This window comes from Aquila chrysaetos, chromosome 25 (genome assembly GCF_900496995.4).
Source record: "Aquila chrysaetos chrysaetos chromosome 25, bAquChr1.4, whole genome shotgun sequence".
In the NCBI taxonomy this organism is placed as follows: domain Eukaryota; kingdom Metazoa; phylum Chordata; class Aves; order Accipitriformes; family Accipitridae; genus Aquila; species Aquila chrysaetos.
The window spans coordinates 1,495,449-1,520,383 of record NC_044028.1 but is presented as its reverse complement, the minus strand read 5'-3'; the positions used below and the strand labels follow the sequence as shown (position 1 = coordinate 1,520,383).

The following is a 24,935-nucleotide window of genomic DNA, read 5'->3' as shown; positions in this document are numbered from 1 at the left end:
TCTCTGCGCTGCCCCATCCCGGGTGCCAGCCCTCGCCCGGTGGCATGCAGCACCCAGCACCCGCGCCGAGCTGGACCCCGTCCTGCAGGGAGGGCACAGCCGCCCTCGAGGCCAGCACAAGGCACACGGGTGTCCCCGTGGGGCATCGGCTGCCCTCTCCCTGCCCTCCGTCACGGCTCTGCCCTGCGGCTGCCAAACCCTCCAGCTCCAGCGGAGAAGGAGCAAGGGGCCCAGGAGCTGTCGCAGGACAGACCCCGGCCCTCCGCCCCGGCCCCAGCTCCCCCTCACCCGCAAGGGGGGGGCAGAGCCGCGGCCCCCTCCAGCACCCAGCAGCATCTACAAAAATACTTTATTGTGGAAGTGGGATGTGCAGGAGCTCTGTACAGTACAAACCAACGGCAGCAATGCGGTCACCAGCAGACAGACATGCGACGGTGGCACCCGAAGCCCACCCTAGGGGGGCAGAGGGAGCTGGGGGGGGGCCGCGACCCCTACGTCGCCTTGGGCCTGGCGTTGAGGCGGATGATGGCTCGGTAGTCGCGCACCAGGTCCCGCAGCTGGTCCAGGTAGGGGTTGATGTTCTCCTCCATCCACTCCTCCACCGTGTCAGGGAAGTAGACCCTCTCCAGGTGGGCGCGCAGGTCACGGACGAAGCTCTCCCAGTCCTCATGGAGCCTGGCAGGGGGAGAGCGGGGGGTCCAGCTCCCTCCTGCGAGGGACCCCAGAGCTGAGCCTGGGACCCCTCCCAGACCCCGGCAGGCACCCGGCGGGGGGTGTTCCCGGCGCCCAGCACCACGTACTTCAGCACCTTGCTGCCGAAGCTCTCCATGTTGCGGGGGTTGCCGAATTGGCGCTTCCGGTGATAGGGGCTAAACCAGCCCTTGATGGCGCTGGGGAGGCACGAGGGGAGTGGGGGGCATGGGGGCTACCCAGGGACAGGGAGCTGCACCCCGGGCAGGTCCCCTCCCATGCAAAAAAAAACTCTTGTGCTCTGGCCCTGTGGCCAGAGGCGGCCAACCCCGCTGCCCGTTACCTCTCCTCCTCCAGGGCCTTAAGGATGCTCTCCTTCAGGTGGCCATTAACCTGCTCGACCATGTGGTAGATCTCCACGCCGGGGAACGCTCCCCTGCCCTCGCTGGGGAAAGGGAGGAGGAGGTGAGAGCCCAACACGTGGGGTGCACTGGCCATGCCGGGGCTCCAGGCTGGGTGAACCCCAGCACCTTGCGTGGCTGGAGGGCATCTACCCTCGCCCCAGGGGGGTCTCGGACTGGGGCATTTGTGTAACCAGCTCCCCGCTCCCCTCCAGTGCATCCCTTCTGGATGGAACCGGGGTGGCAGCGCCACGGCTGCCCCCTACCACGGCCAGGCTGTGCCACGCACCACGTGCTCTGCTCCAGCTGCATGCTCTGGAAGCCCAGCGCGTCCAGGACCTTCCTCTTCGTCTCTTCCGTGAAGCCCCCTGGGGAGGACGAGGAGAGGGGCAGAAGAGCCCGGGCCACCCCACTGTCAGGCACTCGGGGCCAAAACTGGAGGAGCTGAAGCTCTCCTTCCCCTGCCTCCCACCTCCCTCCCAGAACCCCTCCCTGCCTGCAGGATGGGGTCTCGCAGGCAGCGGCTGCCTGCGGGTTAGGGAGATGGGGGATGAGCCCGGCCGCGACGGCTGGTCCGGTGCTGGCAGCAGGGCGATGGCTTACCGTTCACCAGGGTCTGCAGGCAGACGGCCAGGGAGGGGATGCCGACGGGCAGCAGCTCGCAGAGCACCGAGTAGTGATCGTACCTGCGGAGGCGGGGGGGGGGGGGGGGGTGTCAGCCACGCCATCGCCTCCTGCGCTGCTGTCAGCGGGGCTGCGCAGGCACCGGGGAGGGTGGGGGTCCCGCCGCCCCTCACCTCTGCCAGCCGGTGAGGACGATGCCCTGGAAGCGCAGCGGGGCCAGCTGTGGCAGGGCCTGCATCACCTTCAGCCAGCTCAGGTGGTTTTTCAGGTGGTAGCTCAGGGGAGGCCAGGTCTGCGCCGGTCCCGTGGTGCCCTTGAAGGCGCTGGCAAACCACACCGCCTCAAAGCCGCTCTCTGCGTACTTGGCGAGGAATGGCCCTGCAGCAGACAGGCGTGAACCACCAGTGCCCCACTGTCCCCGGGAGGCTGGGGGGGGGTTCGGAAGGGGGGTGTTCCCCCCCTCCCAGCTCCGGGGAGCCCGGCATGCCACCTTACCGATCTGCTCAGCCTCGAAGTCGGGTGCATAGAACCACACCATGGGTGAGACGTGCTTTGCTATCCCGGACTCTGTTGGGAGAGCAGGGATGGGGACGTGGGCACCAGTGCCAGCGGCAGGAGGATGCCTGGGGGTCCTCATGCTCCCCCGAGACCCGTGTCCCCACAGGGCCAGGCACAGGCTTCTGCCGGGCACTGGGCATGATGCCTGCCAGGGCAGCCATGCGGACAGGCACTACTGAGACCCCCAGCTTGGGTGCCACCACTGCCGTCCCCATCCTCTCACCCTGCAGGGCTCCCACGCTGATCTTCCTCAGCATGTCGTCCCACATGAGCACCCGCAGCCCCCAGTACTGCGTGGTGATGAAGCCCAGCACCTCCTTGATGTGCTTCAGGTACATGGTCCCCGTGTCACCCTTGTTGCGGCTCATCCAGTTCTTGGAGTCCATCCCCTCCCCGAGATGGAAGACCTGGATTTGGGGGGAGTGAAGGGGGAGGCTCAGCACCCCTGGGAGCACGCCTGGTGCCCGGGGTGAAGGCTGGGGTCCCTGCACGGCTCATTGCCCACCTCGTCCGCGCCGATGTGGATCCAGGTGGAGCGCCTGTGCTTCTCGATCACCTGCGACAAGATGCTCTTGAGCAGGGCCAGGGTGTCGGGGACGTGGGGGTTGAAGCTGTTGGGGAAGCGCTCGACCTCCCGCAGGTGCTGGTACTTCTCGTGCTTGAGGATGAACTGTGCGGGAAGAGGTGTCAGGAGGGGTTTCCAGGGGGAACCCCCCATGATGTGGGATGAGAAGTGGGACCAGGACCCCTTACCTCCACGTGCCCAAAGGTCTGCACCAGGGGAACCACCTCCAGCTTGTGGAGCTCTGCCAGCTGCTGGATCCGCTCGATGTCATCCTCACTGGGAGGGCAGGGACAGGCTCACCAGGGGATGCCGGGGCAGAGGGCAGAACTTGAGGGCACTCCCTCCTCTTCCTCCGGCACCTGCCCAAGTGGCCCCAGCTGCCCCACGCCTGTGTGGACTTTACTATGGGGACACAAATATTGACCCGGCGGGGCAGGAAACTGGTCTGCCAGAGGCACAGCCTGGCACTCCGATCATGGTTATCGTGGGCACAGGTCCAGGCGGGTCACACCCAGCCCCCGGCACACCGGGACCTGCCGGGGCTGCAGCGAGCCGGCAGTCCCCCAGCCAGCTCAGCACACAGCCCCGGCTCACCTGTAAGCGTATGGGGACTTGAGGATTTCCAGCTCCCCCTTGAAGGGGAACATGTCCTCGTACTCGATGAGGATGCCGTTGGCTCCCAGCTGGGACAGGAGGGGGAACACCTGCAGAGCGGGCAGGGCAGGCTCAGCCGGCGGGGACGGCACAGTCCCCCGGGGGATGGCGGGGACAGCCGGCAGGTCGAGCCTTGCTCTGCCTCTGCCCCCTCGGCGCATCCCTCCCCGGCACCTCCTCCCTGCCCCTGGGCATCCTCACCTGCTCCAGGTAGGAGACCCTGGGCGCAGCTCCCTTGAGGTCCAGGTGGACCAGCCTCATCTCGGTGGCGCTGACATCCCTGGAGACCTGCTGCCCAGGATCTTGCCTCGGGGCCGTTATCTTTGCCACGGAGAGGTCCAGAGCCTGGCTCTGGGGGCCGGTGTCCTGGCCGGTATCACCCACGTCCCCCCAGAAGCCACTGTCCTTGCTGACGTGCTTGTGCAGCTCCAGGGTAAAGCTGCAGGCAGCGGAGCAGGGCTGGGGGTGCCGTGGGGCACGGGGGCACCAGCTGCCCTCCCAGCACCAGACCCCTGCACGGGCACGACCCAGGGGCTCCCCGCAGACCCCAACCCCGTGGGGGCCCCCACCCAGTCCTGGGGTCCCGCTGTCACCTCACCTGTCGCGGAAGAGAAACTTGATGCCGGCCAAGGCCACGAGGAGCAGCACGACGAGGCGCAGCAGGTTCAGCCTGTGGCTCCGCTGGAAGGCCATCTCTGTGGGGCATGCACAGGGGTCTGGCTGTGTGGCAGCACCCCAAGGGACCCAGAGCGCAGGCGACCCCGTGCAACCCCACATACCGTGTCCTGCTCCCCTGACCAGGGCAGCTCGAGACCCATAGAAAGGGGACATGGGGGAGACCCCTCCCGCCACCCTGGTCCCCATCGGGGACACGCACAGAGGTACCCCGCGTCCCTCCTACCTCATGTGCCCAAGCCCAGGGGCTAGTGGCCAGACCTGCCTTTGCCTCTGCCTGCACGGGCGCAGCCTCCTCGGGCTCCGCCAGCGCAGGAGCAAACAAGGCGGTGGCTGCAGGGGCAGGTCCCTGCCGGGGGCTCCCCTCGAGCCGCTGGGTCACCTCCAAGACAAGGGCTGTGTCACTGGGCAGCTGGGTGGGGTGGCATCACGGGGCCAGGCACGGGAGGCAATGCCCCTGCGGACAGAGGAGAGGTGACTGGGGACCACCCGGGCACATGCTGGCAATGGGCAATGCTGCCCTGGGGATGGGCACCGGCACGGCCACAGGCACCGCTGGGGCGAGGGCAACAGCCCGGACCCCCCCAGCACCTGCAGGGATGGGCACACGCTTGCTATGCGCAGCTCGCAGCATCTGCCCGGGGGAGGGGAGTCCCACCCGGCACCGTGGAGGGGAAGGGGCACGAGCTGCTTCGCCCGACGGAAAACAACCAGGGCAGGAGCACGGTGGGGTCCGGCTGCCTGGGGTCTGAGCCCGGCGAGAAGAGCTGCCGCTTTCCCCGCAGAGGGGAAGAGGGATGAGAGCAGGATTGCTGGTGCTGCCGCTGCCGGGGGCTGTGAGATGCCGCACCGCGCCGTGCGGGGGAAGGCTGGTCTGGTTAAACCGATGTTTGATCCCTCACGGGACATGTAGGACAGGCCATGCGGGGTGCAGGGAAGAGCTCGTGTCAAAGAGTTGTCACAATTAAGATTAATAAAATACATTTGAAGTCTTCTTTTCCTAAACCAATTTTGAGAACTCCTGAGATGGGGATCTACCAATTTAGATGAAAGTGAGCCCAAGCCAAAGGCAGTCTCTGTGGAGCAGGAGGCAGCAGGTGCCCCTTCCCCAGCCCCCCCATGGCTACAGCTTGAGGGATTGTGCAGAGATTTATACCAGCTGGCGCGTGACCAGCCCCAACACCAAGACCCACAGCAGCGTTCCATGCAGCCAGCACCGCAGCTGCAGCAGGAGATGCTCAGCCAGGCCAGACCCCGGCGAGCACAGCACTGGGGGCACCGCTGTGACCGGGGGGCACCGCTCCCACGAGCCCCATGGAGCCACCCACCTCTGCAGCCCCAACACAACCCCCTGGGAAAGCACCACAGCAGGGGGGAACACCAAGCACACTCTGTGTCCCCCGCTCCTGCAGCCCCCTCGGGGCTCCTCCTCACCCGCAGCACTGCTCCCAGGTGACAAGGGACCCGCAGTGACGCCTGCTCCCACCCCAGGAGCCCAGAGCTACCCTGCTGCAGGTGGCACGTCTCCCACGGTGCCCAGAGCACAACAGGCAGGAGGCAGCACGAATCCTCTCGGAAGCTGTACACGAGAAGCGCTAGCACCATTTCTGCCCTTTTTTCTCCTTTTTTACCAACCCGAGCGCGTGTGGCGAGGCAGGGATGAGGTAGCGTATCAACACCCCCAGCCACTGTCAGGACCCGGGCAGCTGCCACCAGCCCTTTCAGTGAGATGCCACCTAAATGCGCCAAAGTTCAGGGTTAAATTCAGCGTTGCCAGATTTGAGAACTGAAAAGCAGATTTTGGTGGCTGCCGGTGCACAAGCAGCTCAGCTGATCGTGAGGGTTTTGTTTGTGTTGCCAGAGCAGTGGCACCAGGGGAAGAGCCGTGCTGAGCCACCCTGTGCCTCCGGCTCTGAATTAGCCCTTTTCCTAGACCTAGCCCTAATCCCTCCTGACACGCTCCTCCCGCACGCTGCCATGGGGCGCAGGGGGGATGCGGCAGCCGGGACCCCTGGCACGTCCTGCAGAGCCAGCGTGGGATGTGCTGTCCCCAGAGCATGAAGTCCCAGCAAGGCCACGTCGTGGGGCAGGGCAGCACTGTGCGGGAGGGAGCCGGAGCATCCCTGCTCCATCCCCATCGCCCGGCACCCATGGGTACCCAGTCCCCTGGTGCTCGTGCACAGGAGGCAGAGCAGGACTCTGCTTTTGGGGCAGGTCATGCCCATGCTGTCCCCTGTGCTTGCGTCTCTGCATGGACAAGATGCCTCATCCTCAGCGCTGCACCTCCTGTGCTGTGGGGGACAAACGCAGCACCCGCTCCCTGTCCTGCCCGTCCCCGCTGCATTTCCATCCTGCCCGGCCCTGGATGCTCCTGACAGCTCCAACACAGCCCAGCAGGGATGTGCCAGGCTGGGACAGCTGCCGGCCCAGGGCTCACCTCTGCCGGGTGGGTGGGAAGATGGGGGGGGCTCCACGGCCCCCCAGGCATGGGGCAGACAGGCGCGGGGAGCCCAGCACCCAGAAAGGCCATAAATATGCAAAGTGCTAATCATGCTGTCATGGGAACACAGCGCCTGATCGGAAGAGGGATAAATATTTAGACAGACGCTGTCAGCTCGCCAAGATTTGGCGGTTTTAATATATGTTATCTTATTTAAATAGAGAACAGGTTTCCTGGAGTTGAGCCTCCCTGGCATGGCCCAGGCAAGGGCAGGTGGGCTGGGTGCATGCCGGTGGTGGGGTGCAGGGGCAAGGGGTGACGGGGGGCAGCCACAACTCTGTGCCCCTGTGCCGACGGGAGATCCCTTTGCAGCGAGGGCTCAGATGATTGATGCTGCCCCTCTAACCCGGCATCTTGCCGCTAGCACCCGCTATATTTATTAATGTGACATCTTCCTCCGCCAGCCCTTTGCGAATGGCGCTGCCATGGTCCCTGGGAGGCTCGGAAGAGCCCGTGGCTCCTTGTAACCGGCCAGCCTGGCTCAACGCTCTCAGCAGCCATGGGGTGGGTGAGGAGGGGGCCGGACCCTCCCCACCCTCCCTGCCTCCGCACAGCTCACATGGGTTTTGCTCCCAGCTCCCTGAAACACGCCCAGCTCCCCAAAACCAGCCCAGCTCCCCACTTACCTTCCCAAGCCTGGAGGAGAGGAGAATGGAAGCAAACCCAAACCTGAGCCTGGAGAGAGTGGGGCCATGGGGAGGACGGAGCCGAGTGCCCCCAGGGTGCCAGGTGCCACTGTAGCCCCCGGGCCCGTAGCGAGGGTTTTGGGTGCTGCTGCAGGGTTTGAATGCAACCCGGCTGCCCACTGCCCCGCTCCGGTGTTCCCCAGCCGTTGCCATGCCAAACCCTCGCTCCTGTCGGTGCGCACGACAGCGCGGCCGTGGGAAGAGTGACGCTGCTCCGTGCACACTCATGTGCACGCTTACACGCATGTGTGCACACTCACACGCTTCCAGAGCCTTCCTCGGTCAGCCCGGCCGAGGCCGTCCAGGTCCCTCGCAACCAGCCTGGGTCTCCCCCCCACGGGGTGAGCTGCCCATCGCCAGAGGCCACGGCACTGCAGCCCCACGGCCGGGAGCTCCTGCGTGGGGAGGTTGAGGACCACCCCCACCCCCCCGTGGGGCTACAGCCCCCACGGCAGCAGGAGGGGGCTGTTCCCCTGGGGAGAAACGGCCCCTGTCCCCCCCCCCGCGGGTCGCTGGGGCACACACGGGGCAGCCCCTGGGCGGGGAGGGGGCCTTTCCACACCCCACCCAGCCCACCACCACCCGCACCCCGCAAGCCTGGGGCACCCCACGTCCCCCTACACCCCCAGGTACTCTTTGGGCATCCCCGCATCCCTCCAGGCTCTGCTGGGCATCTCTGCCGCACCGGTCCCCACTGCGGCACCGGGCATCCCTCCATCCCCCCGGGCATCCCCGCGGCACCGGGCATCCCTCCCATTCCCCCGGGCATCCCTACGGCACCGGGCATCCCGGCCACCCCTGCATCCCCGATCCCCCCTGCGGCCCCGAGCATCCCCGGCTCCCCCGGCCCTTACCGGCAGGTACGGGGGCCGCCGCGGGCACCGCCGGGAGCGGGCGCAAGCGCGGGCACGGACCGCAGCCGCCGCCGTTCTTAAAGGGCCCGGGCGGCTCCGGTGCCACGGCAGCTGCGGGACCGAAGCCGAGGGACAAGCGAGGAGGGGATGCTCCGGCTCCCGCTACCCGCCGTGTACTGCGGGGCGGCACCGGCAGGGCGGGGACCGCGCCCCACTCCCCGGTGCGATACCGGCACGGCGGCGAACACCGGAACACCGCGGACCCGCCGCTCGCCCGCTCTGCTCCGGGGCTGTCACGGGCCCAGAGGGTATTCTCGGCCCCGGCACCGCACCGTGGATGCCCCGGCGGGCCCGACCGTGCCCGGTGTGCGCCCGCTGTGTGCCCGCTGTGTTCCCGGTGTTCCCGGTGTGTTCCCGGTGTGTGCCCGCTGTGTTCCCGGTGTTCCCGCTGTGTTCCCGGTGTTCCCGGTGCCCGCCCCCGCCCCGCGGTGCTCGGCGCTGCACAGCCTCCCCTCAGCGCAGCGCCCCCTGGCGGCGGCGCTGGGAACGAGCTCCCGCTCCCCCCTCTCTCCCCCCACGGCGTGCCCCGTGGTCTCACCCCACCCCCCCTCCGCGCCCCGCACGTTAGTATCGCCCGCCGCCGCTGCTCTTGCGCATGCGCCTTCCTCCCCCCCGATGACGCCCCGAGAGGCTGCGCGCTAAGGCGGAGGGCAGCGCGCATGCGCAGAGAGCGGCCCGTGGCTGCCTGGCGCATGCGCAGAGCGAGTCGTGCCGCCCCCCCTGCGCCGGGCGGGATCCGCGCCGGCACCGGCTGCCGGTACCGGGGGAGAGCGCGGGGGGGGGGGGGAATTGGGGCGGGCTCCGAGCTCCCCCGCGCCGCAGCACGAGCCGGGGCGGGGGGGGGGGAAGCGGAGGCGCGGACCCACGCGTGGGCCGGGTCCGTGAGCGGGCGCCGGTGGCGGAACCATGAACGCCGCTCAGGGCACGGTGGGCAGCGACCCCGTTATTTTGGCCACGGCCGGCTACGACCACACGGTGCGGTTCTGGCAGGCGCACAGCGGCATCTGCACCCGCACCGTCCAGCACCAGGACTCCGTATCCTTCAGGGCCGGGGCCGCCCCCGCCGACCCCCGGACACCGTTAGCTCGGTGTCACGCCCCGCGTTTGGGAGCGCTCGGTCTCACCGCTCGGGTCCCGGCTTCTTCTTACCGACCTTAACGGGAGCCTGCAGCAGGTGAACGCCCTGGAGATCACGCCGGACCGCAGCATGATCGCTGCCGCAGGTGAGCCCACCCGATCCCCCCCCCCCCCCGCCCCGGGCACGGGTCGGGGGAACGTCGGTCATCCCCTGCCCGGTCGTTGTTGCAGGCTACCAGCACATCCGCATGTACGACCTCAACTCCAACAACCCCAACCCCGTCATTAACTACGACGGCGTCAGCAAGAACATCACCTCCGTGGGCTTCCACGAGGACGGGCGGTGGATGTACACGGGCGGGGAGGACTGCATGGCCAGGATTTGGGACCTGAGGTGGGCAGAGGCGGCGGCGGCCGTCCCCCCCCACCTCTGGCAGCACCCCAGAGAGAGACTGCACGCTCTTAAACACGCTGCTTCCTCACTGTTTTGTTGCAGGTCTCGTAACCTCCAGTGCCAGCGGATTTTCCAGGTGAACGCTCCTATTAACTGTGTCTGCCTGCACCCCAACCAGGTGAGCACTGGTCTCTCCCGTGATTTCCCATCTCGTGCTTTGCCGTGGCTCCTCCGGGTAAACCTGAGGGGCTGCGGAGTTTTATACTGGCGGACGCGGCAAAAAATCTGGGGGCTGGCTGGGGAGGGCGGCTTTCCTGGTGGCACAGACCCGCAAGTTCTTGGTGGCATTGCTGGATAAGCAGCAGCTGGCTTCCCGCATCCAGGCTGCCCATCCGCCTGGTCCCTTGCTGAGCTGCTGGTGCCGGGAGCTTTGGGTCAGTGGGAGCCAGCATGACAGACACACGGTCCCTCCGTCTGCCCCAGGAAAGCCAATGCTGCTTTGTGCGATGGAGCAGACCTCCCCAAACAGTGGTGCTGGGGGAGAGCAGGTACCACAGGCTCACACTGTGCCTGCAGCAGGTGTCCATGCCGCAGCCTGGGGGCTTTGTCCGCTGAGCTCATTCGTCAGCCAGCACAATTGTGCTAATTACCTGGTGGCTGTTGCAAAGGGACGGCATAGCGGCTGTGCTGGGCCTCTCATCCTGTAGGAGGGAATACTCCTTTGGGGCCGTCTCTATCCCAGGAACATAACCAAGGGGATGTGGTGGAATGTGATGGGAGTGGAACTGGTGGCATGGGGTGGGCTGGGAATCTTGAGAGTAGCACCGCTGCCAAGAAAAAACATCTCTGGGCCTGTGGCCCCCATTACCTTCAGGACCTTGGTCAGATTTGTTGGAGATTCACCAGTCGGTTCAGAAGCTGTTGATAAAACAGAGGGATGGCTGGGGCTCGGGAAACGAAGCTAAAAGGGAGTGCGGTGCATTAGAGGGGACGGCAGTGAAAATCAATACATATCATTGCAGTGTTAATAACCCGTCTCGTCCATTTTATATTCACAGTGCTGCAGGGTTTGTTTGCAGACATGGCAGCGCAAACCTTTTTAAAAAGCTGAGTAGCAGAAATGTTTCTTTGCATTTGATTTTGCAAAGATTTAATTTTGCAAGCCTGGAATTTCAGACCAGATTTGAGATCAGTTATTTGGAACACACTTTACCGAAATACTGCTGATGCTCCTATAGTGCCAGTGCTGTGAGAATGCATCACTTTAAAACAAATATTATCGTTGTACATAGATCTTACATGTCAAACAATCAGTAGCCGACGTGCTGCTGCGCTGCATGAGAAGTGTCGGTTTGTGAGCAGAACGCAGTTAATTAGTCCAAAGGTGGCAGTATTTATTCAGATAGCTTCATCGCTCTGCAATTCCCTGCTGCAGTGATGCTGATCTAGTTATCCGAGAGAGATTTCTCATGGCCTGGGTAAAGCCGTGACAGCTTTAGCAATTGCACTTAACACCTGCTAAGAGGGGGCTAAGGATTGAGGCGTCCAGAAGACGCTTCTGCACTGTGCAGTCAGCTAAATATATCGAGCGATGATTGTCTTCCTCAGAAAAAAGCCTTTGCTCACAGGTACAAGATTAGCTGCGCCTGATGACCTGATCTCCTCTAGGGATTCTGCTAAAATTATGGACAGCGCAAGACTGTCGATAAAAGCCCTGGTTTTAGTGGAGAGCCGCCAGCATTGTCTTCTGGTCTGAGCATGGGATTGGAGCCAGAACTCCTGCCCTTCAGCTGGCTCTTGTCCTTCCCCTGAGAAGGGGAGAGAGAGAGAAAAAAAAAAAACATTTAGGCTTGTGTTTTTCAGATATCTGTACACTCTTGAGTGCTTCAGTTGTTCACTGGCCAACTTGCATCTTAATGCCTGCTTCTCAGACGTGCTGAAAATCATTTGGCTTCTGTGGATGTTGTTTGGAGCTGTAGCCGTGCAACAGTTCTGGAAATCAGGCAGCCGCTGTCTGCTCTGGGGTTTATAAAATTAGCAAACACTTCTGTAAAGGTAAACAGCCTTTTTGCAGAGTGTAATGTGAGATGAGTACTGTGCTTGCTCTCAGCACACAGGGGCAGTCAACAGGCCCCTGGAGCTCTGAAACAGCCCTGTGCTGGGGAATAATTAGGCAGAACAGGACCCTGATGCTTAAATCCAGAGCAAGGTGCCATGTGGTGCTACACGGGCATGGGCTGGGCGTCAGCTTGCGGGGTTCTCCTCAGAGAGACAAGGCTGCTGTTTTCTTGCAGGCAGAGCTAATTGTGGGTGATCAGAGTGGTGCCATTCACATCTGGGACCTGAAGACTGACCACAACGAGCAGCTGATTCCAGAGCCCGAAGTTTCTGTGAATTCAGTTCACATTGACCCTGATGCCAGTTACATGGCGGCCGTTAACAGCTCGGTGAGCTCTGACAGCCTTGAACGTTGGATGGGATTTATGGTGCTCCGGCAGCTGCTGGGCTGTGCCTCCCGTGGGCAGAGGCAGCCAGTCTGCACGTACCGACTTTGCTGTGCTGTGGTCGGGCGTGGAAAGTCCAGGCTGCTTTTGGGTGGGTGACCACCAGCCCGGCCACAGATTCCCCTGTCTCACCACAGGGAAATTGCTACGTGTGGAACCTGACGGGTGGCATTGGAGAGGAGGTGACCCAGCTGATCCCCAAGACCAAGATCCCTGCGCACAACCGCTACGCCCTCCAGTGCAAGTTCAGCCCCGACTCCACGTGAGTGCATGCCAGCCCCTCGCCTATCTGCGATGGGAACAGATGATCCTTTCTGGGCAGGCAGAGGCCAGTTGTGCCTCCAGCTGTTGGCTGATGCTGGCTCCACACCGCCCTGCAGGTCCCCCGGGGAGGAGCGGGACCGGAGGTGCGGGACATGCCGGCACTGGATTGCTGTCAGTGGCATCCCAGCCTCATGCTCTCAGCCAGCTTTGCAGCTGTGAGCCGTTCTTACAGGTGGGATTGAATTGCTGATCTCCAGGAGCAGTGGCGGACTTGCTGTCCTCCTTCACCAAGTCTGTTTGGCTTGAATCTCATAAAGCAGATGATACAGGTGTAAAGAAATGTGATTACAATGAACGCAGGTCTCCAGTTCGTTACCGTTCCAGGCCCACATTAATGAGAGGCCCTTAGGCGCACAGTGTGACTGATAAGGTTGCCCTCGCATGTCTCTTCCTTGCAGGCTCTTAGCTACGTGTTCTGCAGATCAGACGTGTAAGATCTGGAGGACTTCAAACTTCTCTCTGATGACAGAGCTGAGCATTAAGAGCAATAACCCAGGAGAAACGTCTCGGGGCTGGATGTGGGACTGCGCATTCTCTGGGGACTCCCAGTACATCGTCACAGGTGAGGCACTGCTGCACTCCTGCCCCTGCCCTTGGCCCACCGCTTGATTTGGACTATGCCAGGCCCCCAGCAGCAGGGCCCTGCACTAGCAGAAGACTTAGAAGTTTCTCTAGCTGGGATATTGCCAAACCCTTGTGCACCAGTGTATGTGAGGTGAGAGCACCCAGCCTCACACCCACAATGCAGTCTACTAACTCCCTTAAGCATTTTGCCTGCGCTGCAGTAGGGCATCTGTTTAAACTGGAGAGATGATCTTCATGTGTGCACTTTATTTCACCTGGTAGCAATGCTGCTTGCAGTACGCAGCATGGTAGTCCTTTCAAAATATACGTGTTGTAATTTCCACAGTAACTTCTCTCCAAAATAATTAAAACCCCACGTAATAGAGGAACGCACTAAGCTTCTTGCTCTGCACAGCTCCCTTACCTGCCATGAACAGCTCTAACAACTGTGTTGAATGAAGCAAGAGGAAAGTCTTCCTTATAATAATAATAAAGAAAAAAAAAAGTTTAAAGTGTAATGCAATATATCCCACTCTTCTTTTCACTTTCTGTTTCAGCCTCCTCTGACAACCTGGCCAGACTTTGGTGTGTGGAGACAGGAGAGATCAAGAGGGAATACAGCGGCCACCAGAAAGCAGTTGTCTGCCTTGCTTTCAACGACAGCGTGTTGGGATAATGGTCATGTGTGGGAAGGAAAGGACCTCTGCTTGTTTTCCCTTGTCTTACAGTGGCAAGCACCCTCCCTGGAGCCCGAGACACACACTTGTAACCATCCCCTCCTCTGACGGAGAGGACTCGGTCTCTTGCAGAAGCAACTGCATCTGCTTGGAGCGAGACCAGGCTTCAGCTCCGAGCAGATCATTACTGAAACGTGTGTGGCCTCTAAGGGAGGCCGCGTGGACAAAAGGGAATGGGAGGGGGAGCCACGGTCCCACAGAGGGGAGCTGGGTACAGTTCAGCTGGAGGAATCCTTGTGGCATCAGCTGCTGACAGCTTTGGGATGTTCTTGTACCGCAGAGTGGAAAAAAAAAATAAATCAGCCTTTCTAAATGATCGAAGAGGCTGAGCAAAGACAGGAAAGGCAGCTGTTTTCTTGTTTTGCAATCCCTTTATTCAAAGTGTATTTCACAGACTTGCTTGGAGAGCTGCACTCTTATAAAGCCAACCACCCCCCAAAAATTTAATAACCTCATGTTGAACAGGGCATGTAGCCATAAAACACTAGCTATTCCACGTGGTTCCTCTAGGCCTGGATCTCCTAATACCTACGTACAAGATGCAGCCCTGGAGCACAGCTGCAAATAAAATGTCTGTACTGACAGTGCTGAGCAGAGTCCTGTTATTTTTCTAAACTCTCCTGAACTGCAGCATGAAATCAGCAGGAAGCTTTTGGGGGATATTGTAGATATTACCTTCCTTGTTGAAATCAGAGGCTTTTCAGGAATCCAGTTCAAGTATTTAGAGCAGCAAGAGGGCATCCACAGCTGCAGGACTTACTCAGGGAGGTAATAGAAGCAGATAGACACACAAATGTTGCTTGGAAAACAGATGTCAATGCAAAGGTAGATCAGCCGCTGCTTCCCCGGACCTGCCAAATGAGCAAGGACAAAAGCAGGTGAGATGATTGCTTTTGCAGTCCTGCAGATACTAGTCCCTGGGGAGCCAAACAAGTGGAAAGCCTCAGGGAATGACTTTTCTCATTAAAGCTGGAGTAAGAACAGAATGAGAGCTTGGCAGGCTGCTTTTGGTGAACATGAAGGTGACAAGCCAACAGCATGGCAGGGGACTGCTCTGTGTTGTGGTTGTGCCACGCCAGCAGGCTGCGCTGCGCGGGGAAGGGGGCTCGGAGCCTTTCCCAGCCAGCACCGTGGTTCACTGCAGGTTGTGGGTACGAGCCAGCGCTCAGTGATGGCCGAGCAACGGTTTGGGACTGAACCAGAGGTCACCTGTCCCTGTCCTGGGCCTCGGCAGCCCATCTCAGGATGTACATCAGCTTTTGTGCAGCAGAGCCTGCTCCTCTTAGGGGTACTAGAAACAATTGTGCTTCCCTCTTCTGCAAAGGGACACGTACAACTTACCTTCCCCTCTCCTGACCCAGAAGATGGATGTCTGTTCGCACAGGGTCTGGACAGCTTCCCCCAGGCTTTTGGGGTCCACCTGTTCCCCCGCCAGAATGCCCAGGAACTCCAGGTAGTACTCGGTCTCGTTATTCTGACGTAGCAGCTGATCAGCCTGAAAGAAACGTCCCTGTTAATTTTGCCCCTCCTGGCGCTGCCCTCCAGCCCCGCAGAACTGCTCTTGCTCTCAAGGCACCCAGGGAGCACTCCCTACCCCAGCAGTAAGGGCAGGTTTCTCCCGACGGCTGCCCCATCCCACCAGGCTACCGGGATGCTCGCCCTGGCCGGAGCAGTCTCCCAGGGGTGAGGCTGGAGCAGGGACAGCCCGTGGCCCCTCGCTAGCCCTGCAGCTTGGGAAGCGGGGCACGCAGTTCCTCCCGGGCCCCTCGCTGGGCTGCTTTGTCCCCGGACCTGGAGCTAAAACACCCCGTTGTGCCAGGTATCACAACAGCCACAGCCCACTGGTGGAGGAGCATCGGTCTGACCTGCGTCTGCCTACCCAGTGCCACCGGCACCCCCAGGTTTCGGCTGCATCCCAGCCGCGGTGGCCCACGGCAGCCCTGTCCCCTCTCCACACTCAGCAGCGGAGTCCCCAGCACCGGGTGTGATGCAAATCGGTGTCCTTCAGCCCCGTGGTGGCTGGGACAGGACGAGGCTGAGCTGGGGCTCCTCAGTGCCGCGTCCCGTTCAATGACCGAGTGGGCTGCTGGCAGCCCTGGCACCACCAATTCTTTTACTTCCATTAAGGAGCCTTGGAGCCGGGCAGATGCTTTCTTCTTGCATCCCCTTTGGTAGCCTGCTCTCATGGGTGCCGTGTTCCTACGCTCCTCTGGGTTAAACCCTGCCCATCACTTCCCAGCTGGGTGGGAGCGGCAGGCGAGGGACAAGGAGCCCCCCCAGGATCCCCCAAGGAAATGGAGAGCAGATGGCAGGGGCACAAAAAAATGGGGCCTTCTGTCTTCTTGAAACAGAATCTGCCCCGCGCCCACGCATCCATTAACGTTTTGTTCAGAGGGTCTGTATACACGATTTACTCCAACTTTTTCCCCTGTGAATTGCTAACAAACCCCCTTTGTTTTTTGTTCCCCAGAATTTTGAGCAAGTAACAGAATCCAGTGGGAGCGGGTCCTGCGAGAGCCCTGCTATTCACCTCTGTGGGACACAGCCCCCTTCCCCGACCTGCAACTCTGCTGTTTCCTACAGAAGATAGGATATTGGTAAAACCAGGAGTTGCTGCCCTGAGCTCACATGCTGAGCCCAGCACTGCAAGGCAGAGTTCTGCTCCTATGCAAGACACCAACCCAGCCCTTCCCCAAGCAGAATCGCACAGAGCGGGGCTGCCGCTGCTACCCCCAGCTGGGAGAGCCTGTGCTCTCATTTAGCCACACTTGGGATGCTGGTGTGCAAGAGTCACCACTGCGAACACAAATCCATGCAGAAAAGGGCCTTCAGCGAGCCGGGACTCCGTGCAAAGCCCAATTCATCACCCCCGTCCGCTCAGCCGCCCCGGGGAACGGCCGCAGCAGCTGCTCACTCTCTGCTCAGACGCGTTGAGAGATGTCTGTAGGGTCTGGACGTCCCAGGCGTCCATCCTCCGCAGGTAGCACGTACGCTGCTCCATGGGCTTGTAGCACACGTAGCCCTGCGAGACAGATCATGTCCCCTTACAGCAGGCAGTGGCACACACCCGCAGCTGTCTTAAGAGCCATAAAAATGGACATTCCTCCTTTTGCCCTGCGTTCTCTTTCCTAACTAAAGGTGCAGGGAAAGGCACCGAACGGTAGCTGGTTGATGTTTTTCCTGGCCTGCACCTCCCGCTCCCACCCCAGCAGCTCTTCTCTCAGCAGCCTGGGCTCCTCTGCTCGCTTCCACGCTAGCGAGGCAGGTAATTATCCCAACACACTTACGTTCCTGCTGTCATACAGCACCACGGTGGTGTGGTTACTCTGCGAGGTTACGTAGTAGGTCACGGTGCTCCTGGACTTGTCCACCAAGGCTGTCTGATTCCTCAGGGGGTCTTGCTGGCCCTGGAGCGTTAGCCGGAGGAGCTGCGAGCCAGCCTGGGCACAAAGAGACGGAGGGCAGCACCAACCACCAGCTGTTCAGTGCTCGCAGGCAGCGTCTCCCCGCCGACATCCCCACCCGGACCCTTCACCGGCTTGCCTGAATTATTTAGCAACAGAGAGAAGCAAGCTCTGACCCCAGGGAGGGGAGCAGATCCATGAAGCAGACCGCTCTCCATCACGCAGGGCTGGGGGAGAGGTGCCGGTGCCCCTCACGCCAAAGGCACCCACCCTGCCTGGCAGCAGGGTGCCGGAGGAAAGGGCCGGGGGTCTCGCCAGCCTCTGCTGCAGCCACACGCAGGGGGAGGCTGGGATCTGCCTCCCCAGCCAGCACAGCTTGCTGGCATCAAATGGGCTCCCCCTCCTTGCCTCAGAGGCCACAGCCACACGTTGGAACGTGCCTGCTTAGCAAAATACCAGCTTGTGGCTATATTTACAAGCGATGCGCTGAAGTTCCTCTAATTTAAGCAACGGTTTCTGGCAGACACGTTGCAGGGGTGAGACAGGCACTGCTCAGCTCGCTGCCTGCAGCGCTGCCGGCACCCTCCTGCCCTTCTGCCTGCAGGCTGCCTGCATCTCCCAGAGACGGGAATCGGCCAAACCCAGCCCTGATCCCAGCTCGTTCATCCCTCCCAACAAGTGTTTCTAACACAAATAAGGGCTGCGGGCAGGAGGCGGCTTCCTGCCTCGATCGGGATCCCTTACCTGGGCAGGGCTGGGGGAGAAGCTGAGAACCCCCACGACGCTGATGCCAACTACTGCAAAAAACAAGGCAACGGACAAGACGATCCAGAACGTCCTGGATGGAGCTGTGAAGTGTGCTGCGGCCCTCCTGTCCTGGGAACCGAGGCAAAAAAAGGAAAGAACAGGAGTTAAGATCAACCCTTCTGCTGGTTATTCTTCTTCACCATGAAACGCACTTCCCGCTCATGACTCAAATCATCGTGCAAACTGCTGGTGTTTGAGTGCGGAACTGCCAGAACATCGCAGCAGCCCTGGAATAATGTTGCTTTTATCCCACAGTGCTGGAGTTTCAGATCCGACATCCTGGTAACCAGCACTCCCACAGTCGAGCACTTTCCTCCTGCGGCCGGGGAAGCATGCAAACGCTGCAAACCAGCTGAGGAAGGGCTGGAGCAGGAAGCTTTCCACAAACAGGGGCTGCTGCTGCTGCTGTGCTTTAGCAACAAATTAAATTATTTTGGTTTATAGCAGAAATCCCCAGGAGAACCATCAGCATTCGAAACAGACCCCATGCAGAGTGATCCTGCTTCCTTGCCCCAACGTGTATTTCGTGGTTTTTTATTTTCCTGATAAGTTGTTCTCCATGCAGACCAAGCTGTTGCTTGAAGCAAAAAAGCTTGGTAGTCGTGTGGCACTTCTAGTGGCTCTATTAAAACTTACTTTAATTCTTATATCGAAACAATTAAATTTAACTTAATGGCACATAAAATTATTTTTACAAACCGGAAAGAACGCACTTTCAATAATCTCAACTGTACAGCCCACACTTAAGAAACCTAATCTGTTTCTCAATCCTCTAAAGCACATAAAGAAATTCAATAAATGCCCATGGTTAGATTTGCTACAGCCGCACAAGGAAGGGGCTCTTCAAGCCTCCGGGTCAGTTACTGATCTTTTTCGGTAATAGGTAACTTCCAGATACATTCCACCAGAAAAGCAGCAAGTCTTAATGAAGTTAAAGCTGTGCAAAGCTGAAAGCTTCTCAATTCAAACGCAATAGAGCCCAAGCCCTACAGTAATGGGCAAGTTTTCTATAGCTAACGAAATTCCCTTGGGTGGGAAAGGTGCAAATAAAGAAATCCAGTGACTCCTGCCCCTCGGCAGGCTGCAGTTCACACGTGCACACGCATCCCAAGCAGCTCTGCAGCACGCAAGCAGGGGTTCTTTGGCACCTCTAACCTGACCTGCCTTGTTACATGACTGGTTTATGCTGTGTAAGTCCGGGCACTTACAAGAAAATCCAGGTGACAGAGTCAGCTGCCTTACAAGGAGCTGAACTGTGGGGTGCTGAGGTTGGGGATGAACAAAATCTTACCAGGACCCACGGGAACAGCAGGAGCTCAGCCCCTTCCAAAGAGGAATCAAGCAAGCACAGGGCAGGGACTCTCTCTGTGATACCTGAGGGACCAGGGATACTCACTGCAGAGACAGCATCGCCGGTGCCAGTCCTACCCTCCATCCTCCACTTCAGATGAGGAGCTCGCTCCTGCAGCTCTGCCTCCTGACAACACACAGACTGTGCATCATCCCCAACTCCAGGCACGCCTGGGAAACCTAAGCGTGCATCCGCGAAACGTAAATACGTGTCCGTCGCGGCCAAAGGGCTTCCCAGCCAGGAGTTCCTCGACTCAGATCTACAGGGAGGGTGAAACCGTAGAGCTGCCACCGGGGGAGAGGAGAAGGGAAAGGGGGGTAAAACCCAGGGCTGCCGAGCGATGCTGTCAGTGCATAAAACCGCTCTTCCTGCTCACCTTGCGAGCCGGCTGGCGGGGGGCAGGTGGATGACAATCGGGGGCTTTGTGTCGGTCCTCCCTGCTGGCAGGCCCTAATAGCAGGACCGGGTAAGTCTCATTAAGAGACACAATGAATAGAGAAAAGTGGCAGCCTGCCCTTGTCATCAGTTATTTCTACATTTCAACGTGAACTTTGTGCTGCCTGAGCTCCGTGGGCTGCAGCCAACTGTTTATCCTGCAGACTGCTGCCCTGCAAGCCTTGGCTGCACAGACGCACTTGTGTTCCACCTACGGACCTCGCTTCGTTCAGACCCCGGGAAAAAGGATCTCTGCTACAAAGTCATCGCCATAACCTGAGCTGCGCTCATGCCAACACCCGTGTCCCGTGATGAGAAACACCCTGCGGGGAACAGCATTCCCAGGTCGCCAGACCGTGGTTTCCCTCCGCAGTCCAGGAGCCCAAGAGAGCTTTGTGTTTTTGAGACCTGCCAGCCAGATGTAACCAACTGAATGGAGGCAAGGAAAAGCTCAAGAGAATTCCTTCACATGGTGTCTATCAAGGGAAAATACAGCTTTCAGACATTCCCATCAAGCACGGCCCAGGACTGATCAAACTCAGCCAAGAGGGCAGTTCATCCCGGAGTTTCTCACCATCAAAGTACTAGCAATCCCTCTCCCCACTCAGCCTCTTTCCTTCTGCAAGTCAAACATGAGCTATTTCGCTAGAAGATCACCATCTCATCCCAGCACGCTGCTTCTGTGGGACGTGAACTCAAACTCTGGACAAATACACACCTGAAGGCCGCAGCCAGCGAGAGTCAAACCACCATCACGGTCACTGCTTTAAAACAGCAAAACCGAGAAGGCAAGTCCGCAGCGTCCCGTGCTGCAGCTCTGACGAGAACAGGAACCATGTTGAACGGTCAACCCACCAGTTCTGCTTCTGCAAACAGACACTGGAGAGCAGGCAGCGCTCCTCACAGAACAGCCTGCTAGCTGGCTTCTGCTGCAGCAGAGCTTAGCTCAAGAAATTTGAAAAAACAAGCTGTGACACGCACGCAGGGTGTTCTCCCCCCAGAGATTTTAACAGCCACACAGCAGACATCTTCTCACTTTAATTTATACCCTGCCCAATATAAGGCACAGGAATGAAGCAAAACCCCCTATGAAACATTGTTTGTGAACAGATTATTGCATTCTGCTCTGTGCTGTACTCTTACTCAAAGAGGCAAATCCCAGCCCATGCTAAGAGCCCTGGACAGCTCTGGGACCTGAACCAAAGAAATACACTCCAGGATTTGGATTTATTTCCCTGATACTGCATGTGAGGAGTAAAGATGATAAACACCAACTGCATCCCTAACTCCCAGAACGTCCACACAGTACAGCTGCAGCAAAGCTCCCAGAGAAGACTACGAAATAAGACAACGCCAGGGGAAAGCAGGTTTGTAAGTTTAATGTGAATTCAAGTAGAGGCTTAAAAACTGTTTGGAGGTTGATACAGAGTTTTGAAGCACGATTGACACCTTCGCCAGAACATTTCAGCATACGTGAATCGAGGTAATGGTTCCCTTGTACAGTGAAGAGTACTTGGCAGGGACAGTGCGCTGCGTGAACGAGGCTGAATGCCTCTCCTGGCGTTTACTACTTGACTTGACATATTCTGAAATTATAAGCACCAGATACAGGAACTGAATCAAAGAACACATTGCTAAGTCGGACCCTACCTGCAGTAAATCCATAATGTCCATTTCCACGTTACCCAGATAAAGTGGAAGTTCTATCTGTAAGTATTTCTCTGTGACTCTACACAGTCACAGCCCTCCAGCTGGAGACAGGAACAGGGAAGAGATTATCCGCGCCTCCTTACACAACTCTGAGTTACAAACGAACACCCGTTTACAAGAGCAGCTAATCTGGTAACACCAAAACACAGTATGAACTGCACGGTTATTGCTGTACAGACAAGGTGGCAAGTCTACTCGTTTCAAGTGTCCGAGTGGAAGGAAATGGCGTCGACACACTGCTAGAGCTATCCAGCTGAACAGTGGGAGATGAAGGAAGGCCAGTGTTCAAATTTAACTGCCGATAGTGGAATCTATGGAATAAAAGCATGTTATTTGCATATATAATTTTTCACTTAATTCTGTAACGCAAAAGCTTTCAACTGTGGCCTTTGATTTAGCCAGCATAAAAACCTACCCCGTAGCCTGAGCTGTGCATCACCCAAACCCACCTAAAGATCACAATGAAATCATCACCTGAGCAAGCAAGCACTCCTCTTCAGACAAGCAACTGGTGCCAGGCCCCCATACCAGACACACGTGGAAGATATTATTAACCCCAGCTATTTAAAGGAAGCACGTGCCATCGTCACACACAGCCAGTACTCTCACAGGATTATTGCGGTGGAAAGCCGTACTGTGTACTGCATCCATCCCCTGCAGACTGAGCGTCAATTCAGATTCTGCAGCTAAAGCCAAAGCGAGCAGCTATTTTGATGCTGAGGGAAGCACAAGAACTAACTCGGTACTAATCGATCCAGTTATTTCTGGGAAGCAGCAGTAGTGAAGGACAGTCCTATGTGGATACAGACTTTCTGCATTATCAAATGCAAAAGCTTAGGAGAATTAAATCTACTGTGATCAGTGAAGTACATTCCTCTTATCCTCCCTTCTGGGAAACAAGATATATTATCATATACTATACTTAAATTTATAATTTAAATATATTCTGATATATATTTAGGATCAGGGTAGTTCTTGTATGTACATGTACTTTACACATACATCCAACACTTGGACAAATACAGTATACAGAAGACACCGTTTCTATTTTGTGAGTGGAATCACCCTAATCTGCACCACAAGTGCAATTTGCAATGGTCAAATAAAGGAGACGGATTTCAGTTTCTGCGACCGGACGTCGCGCTTGCAGTGGGCTGTACTACTAAACAGGACCCCATCCGGAAAAAAGCTGGGGGAGGGAGGGGAAATCAGTCTAAAGCCAAACACCAATTCTGCCAGCCACCGCAAGCATTTCCAAACACAGCCACTAAGTTACTACACACTCCAAGAGTCATTTCCCTGAATAAACCAGACTGAGCCACAGCCTGTCCAGGCGAGGACACACCGCAAGACGTTGGGTTCTTTTCCTCAGATCAACCAGCTCTACTTTCCTCAACTCAGTCTAGAGGACAACGTGACATCGAGTATCACAAACATTTGGATAGATGTGTTGCTTATAATTTAAAAAAAAAAAACCCCAAGCCACTAAGACTTGGGTGACACCATAATGCCCTCTTTGTTTCAAAGTGCATTTAAAGACTGAGATGTAAACAAAATCGTATCGAGAGGACAGGAAGGTTAAAAAGCTAAGGGTTACTAACTCTGGGTGGTGTCCTAGCGAGTATGTTACTGCCACAGGGTGATTAACAGGGGCCCTCCTCGGGGTAGCGCTGCAGAGGCTGCAAGCTTTTTGCTCTATTAATCCCCCAGTGCTGGGAGAAGGTCGGCTATGCTATCGACATAGTAATCGGGAACCAGGCTCTGCCTGGCGGGACAGTCGCTCTCCTGGTGGCCCTTCACTTCGTCCAGCGTGGTGACCCCGGTAAGCGTCAGCAGGGTGGTGAGCCCGCAGCTGTTGCCCATGAGGATGTCTGTGTCCAGCCGATCTCCCACCATGATGGTACGAGCGGGATCAATGTCGAACTCGCTCGCCACGCAATCAAACATGTACCGGTTGGGCTTTCCTACGATGAACGCCTCGCGCTGGGCTGCCGTCTCCACTGCTTTTACCAGGCAGCCAGTCCCTAGGGAGAGAAGAGAAAAAAAACACTGATTAGAGACTGCAGAAGACTCTCAGCACCCGCAGGGGCTGGTGCAAAACCACACGGCGCAGCTTCACAGACGGGACAGGCAGAGGAATAGGTCAGCGCCAGGAGGCGGGGATACCGTCCCGCATCGGGATCAAAAAGGAACCGCTACTCCCCGAGTACCGGATCAACAAGGATTCTCCCTCTTTCGGGGGGCTGCAGGGAGGAGGAAGCCCAGACGCCCCAGGACTCACCACGGGCAGCTCTGAACGGGCCGGGGCCACCTCCCCGCACCTGCCGGGCGGCAGACGAGGCACCGGCCGCCCCCCACCCGCGGTGTCCCCCCCGCCCCAGCCCCGCGCACCGGGGATGGCGGTGCCGCCCTCGAGCGGGAGGCGGTGGTCGCGGTTGGTGCCGACGAGGAGGCAGTCGGGGCCGCCCCGCAGGAGGTAGCGCAGGGCCTGGCAGAGCTTGGCGTAGCTGAAGTGCTCGTCGAAACCCACCAGGACGGCGCGGACGGCGGGATCGAGCGGCGCCTGGGCCCAGTCGGCGGGCGCGGGACCGGGCAGGGCGGCGGGGCCGGGCCCCAGGTGCGGGACACCGACGGCCTCCAGCTCGGCGGCCAACGCGGGGCTGCCCAGCACGTAGGCGGCGGCGCCGAGCGGCAGGGCCTGGCGGAGGTAGCGGGCGGCGCAGTAGGCCGAGCCGAAGACGTGCCGGGGCTCGGCGGGGGGGAAGCCCAGCCGCCGCAGTTTCTCGGTGTAGGCCGCGCGCGTCCGGCTGCTGTTGTTGGTCACGTAGCAGAGGCGTTTGCCCGCCGCCGCCAACCGGCCCAAGGCCGCCGCCGCGCCGCCCACCGCCGCTTCTCCCCGCCACAGCACGCCGTCGCAGTCGAAGAGCAGCGTGTCGGCGGCGCCCAGCACGGCGCGGGCCGCCTCGGCCTCCAACCGCCGGCACCGCCGCGGCCCGCCGCCCGCCATGGCCGCCATCGCCGCGCCTCAGCCGCGCGCCCCGCCCTCCCCCATTGGCCGCGCCGCGGCCCGGCCCCGCGCCCCCCATTGGGCGGCGGCGGCGTGGCGAGCCCCGCCCACCCCGCCGCCCTCTCCCCGCCCTCCCGCACGGCGCCACCGACGGCGCCCGGCTCGCTCGGCTCTCATTGGTCGCCCGCCTCGCCGGCCCGCCCCCCGCGCGCCGCCATTGGCCGGGAGCGCGCGGTCACCCCAGGCGCTCCGCGACCCATTGGGCCGTCCGGCCGCCTCGGGGGCTCGTTAGGTAACTCGTTAGGCTCCGGTCCGTCCGGGCGCGGGGGTCAGAGGTCACTGGGGGGGGGACAC

The 24,935-nt window shown here is 59.4% G+C and overlaps 4 protein-coding genes across 11 annotated transcripts; 1 reads left to right on the top strand and 3 right to left on the bottom strand.

The window, feature by feature from the left end:
* Positions 1-335: 335 nt before the first annotated feature.
* On the bottom strand, positions 336-8,621 carry LOC115335846 (hexosaminidase D-like). Of its 8 annotated transcripts, none has more exons than XM_030002125.2 (15): positions 8,208-8,621; positions 4,394-5,903; positions 4,091-4,187; positions 3,694-3,931; positions 3,433-3,542; positions 3,027-3,114; positions 2,779-2,943; positions 2,497-2,680; positions 2,211-2,282; positions 1,889-2,093; positions 1,695-1,777; positions 1,381-1,459; positions 1,034-1,135; positions 801-890; positions 336-675 (listed from the first exon to the last, which is right to left on the bottom strand). In XM_030002125.2, the coding sequence occupies exons 3-15, from the start codon at positions 4,183-4,185 to the stop codon at positions 492-494; spliced, it is 1,695 nt and encodes a 564-aa protein (XP_029857985.1). In that variant the 5' UTR covers positions 4,186-4,187; positions 4,394-5,903; positions 8,208-8,621; the 3' UTR covers positions 336-491. The 8 variants fall into 8 exon arrangements, with proteins under 8 accessions (XP_029857985.1, XP_029857987.1, XP_029857986.1 ...); XM_030002127.2 differs by having other exon boundaries at positions 4,394-4,624; XM_030002126.2 differs by lacking the exon at positions 8,208-8,621 and having other exon boundaries at positions 4,394-4,624; positions 4,759-7,283.
* Positions 8,622-8,999: 378 nt separating this feature from the next.
* On the top strand, positions 9,000-14,451 carry MLST8 (MTOR associated protein, LST8 homolog). Its single transcript, XM_030002137.2, has 8 exons — positions 9,000-9,302; positions 9,439-9,490; positions 9,576-9,738; positions 9,841-9,916; positions 12,033-12,185; positions 12,380-12,504; positions 12,965-13,128; positions 13,688-14,451. Exons 1-8 carry the CDS (start codon positions 9,174-9,176, stop codon positions 13,804-13,806), a joined length of 981 nt encoding a protein of 326 aa, XP_029857997.1. The 5' UTR covers positions 9,000-9,173; the 3' UTR covers positions 13,807-14,451.
* On the bottom strand, positions 13,823-19,791 carry BRICD5 (BRICHOS domain containing 5). Its single transcript, XM_030002140.2, has 6 exons — positions 19,475-19,791; positions 18,016-18,147; positions 17,155-17,307; positions 16,782-16,889; positions 15,209-15,362; positions 13,823-14,718 (listed from the first exon to the last, which is right to left on the bottom strand). Exons 1-6 carry the CDS (start codon positions 19,511-19,513, stop codon positions 14,624-14,626), a joined length of 681 nt encoding a protein of 226 aa, XP_029858000.1. The 5' UTR covers positions 19,514-19,791; the 3' UTR covers positions 13,823-14,623.
* Positions 19,792-21,227: 1,436 nt separating this feature from the next.
* LOC115335851 (phosphoglycolate phosphatase) lies at positions 21,228-24,638 on the bottom strand. Its single transcript, XM_030002138.2, has 2 exons — positions 23,966-24,638; positions 21,228-23,598 (listed from the first exon to the last, which is right to left on the bottom strand). Exons 1-2 carry the CDS (start codon positions 24,588-24,590, stop codon positions 23,273-23,275), a joined length of 951 nt encoding a protein of 316 aa, XP_029857998.1. The 5' UTR covers positions 24,591-24,638; the 3' UTR covers positions 21,228-23,272.
* Positions 24,639-24,935: the final 297 nt, after the last annotated feature.

What these genes read in the sequence shown, in the direction of transcription:
- MLST8 (XM_030002137.2), top strand. Translation starts at nt 9,174, where the DNA reads ATGAACGCCGCTCAGGGCACGGTGGGCAGCGACCCCGTTATTTTGGCC. An exon ending in CCGTCCAGCACCAGGACTCC is followed by an intron (nt 9,303 to 9,438) that starts GTATCCTTCAGG and finishes GGGAGCCTGCAG; the next exon opens with CAGGTGAACGCCCTGGAGAT. An exon ending in AAGTTCAGCCCCGACTCCAC is followed by an intron (nt 12,505 to 12,964) that starts GTGAGTGCATGC and finishes TCTTCCTTGCAG; the next exon opens with GCTCTTAGCTACGTGTTCTG.
- BRICD5 (XM_030002140.2), bottom strand. Translation starts at nt 19,513, where the DNA reads ATGGAGGGTAGGACTGGCACCGGCGATGCTGTCTCTGCA. An exon ending in TCTCCCCCAGCCCTGCCCAG is followed by an intron (nt 17,308 to 18,015) that starts GTAAGGGATCCC and finishes CTTTGTGCCCAG; the next exon opens with GCTGGCTCGCAGCTCCTCCG. An exon ending in TGCTGTATGACAGCAGGAAC is followed by an intron (nt 16,890 to 17,154) that starts GTAAGTGTGTTG and finishes TCTGTCTCGCAG; the next exon opens with GGCTACGTGTGCTACAAGCC.
- LOC115335851 (XM_030002138.2), bottom strand. Translation starts at nt 24,590, where the DNA reads ATGGCGGCCATGGCGGGCGGCGGGCCGCGGCGGTGCCGGCGGTTGGAG. An exon ending in GGGCGGCACCGCCATCCCCG is followed by an intron (nt 23,599 to 23,965) that starts GTGCGCGGGGCT and finishes TTCTCTCCCTAG; the next exon opens with GGACTGGCTGCCTGGTAAAA.
- LOC115335846 (XM_041120352.1), bottom strand. Translation starts at nt 4,356, where the DNA reads ATGGGGACCAGGGTGGCGGGAGGGGTCTCCCCCATGTCCCCTTTCTAT. An exon ending in AAGTTTCTCTTCCGCGACAG is followed by an intron (nt 3,932 to 4,090) that starts GTGAGGTGACAG and finishes CGCTGCCTGCAG; the next exon opens with CTTTACCCTGGAGCTGCACA. An exon ending in GTCCTCACCGGCTGGCAGAG is followed by an intron (nt 1,778 to 1,888) that starts GTGAGGGGCGGC and finishes CCGCCTCCGCAG; the next exon opens with GTACGATCACTACTCGGTGC.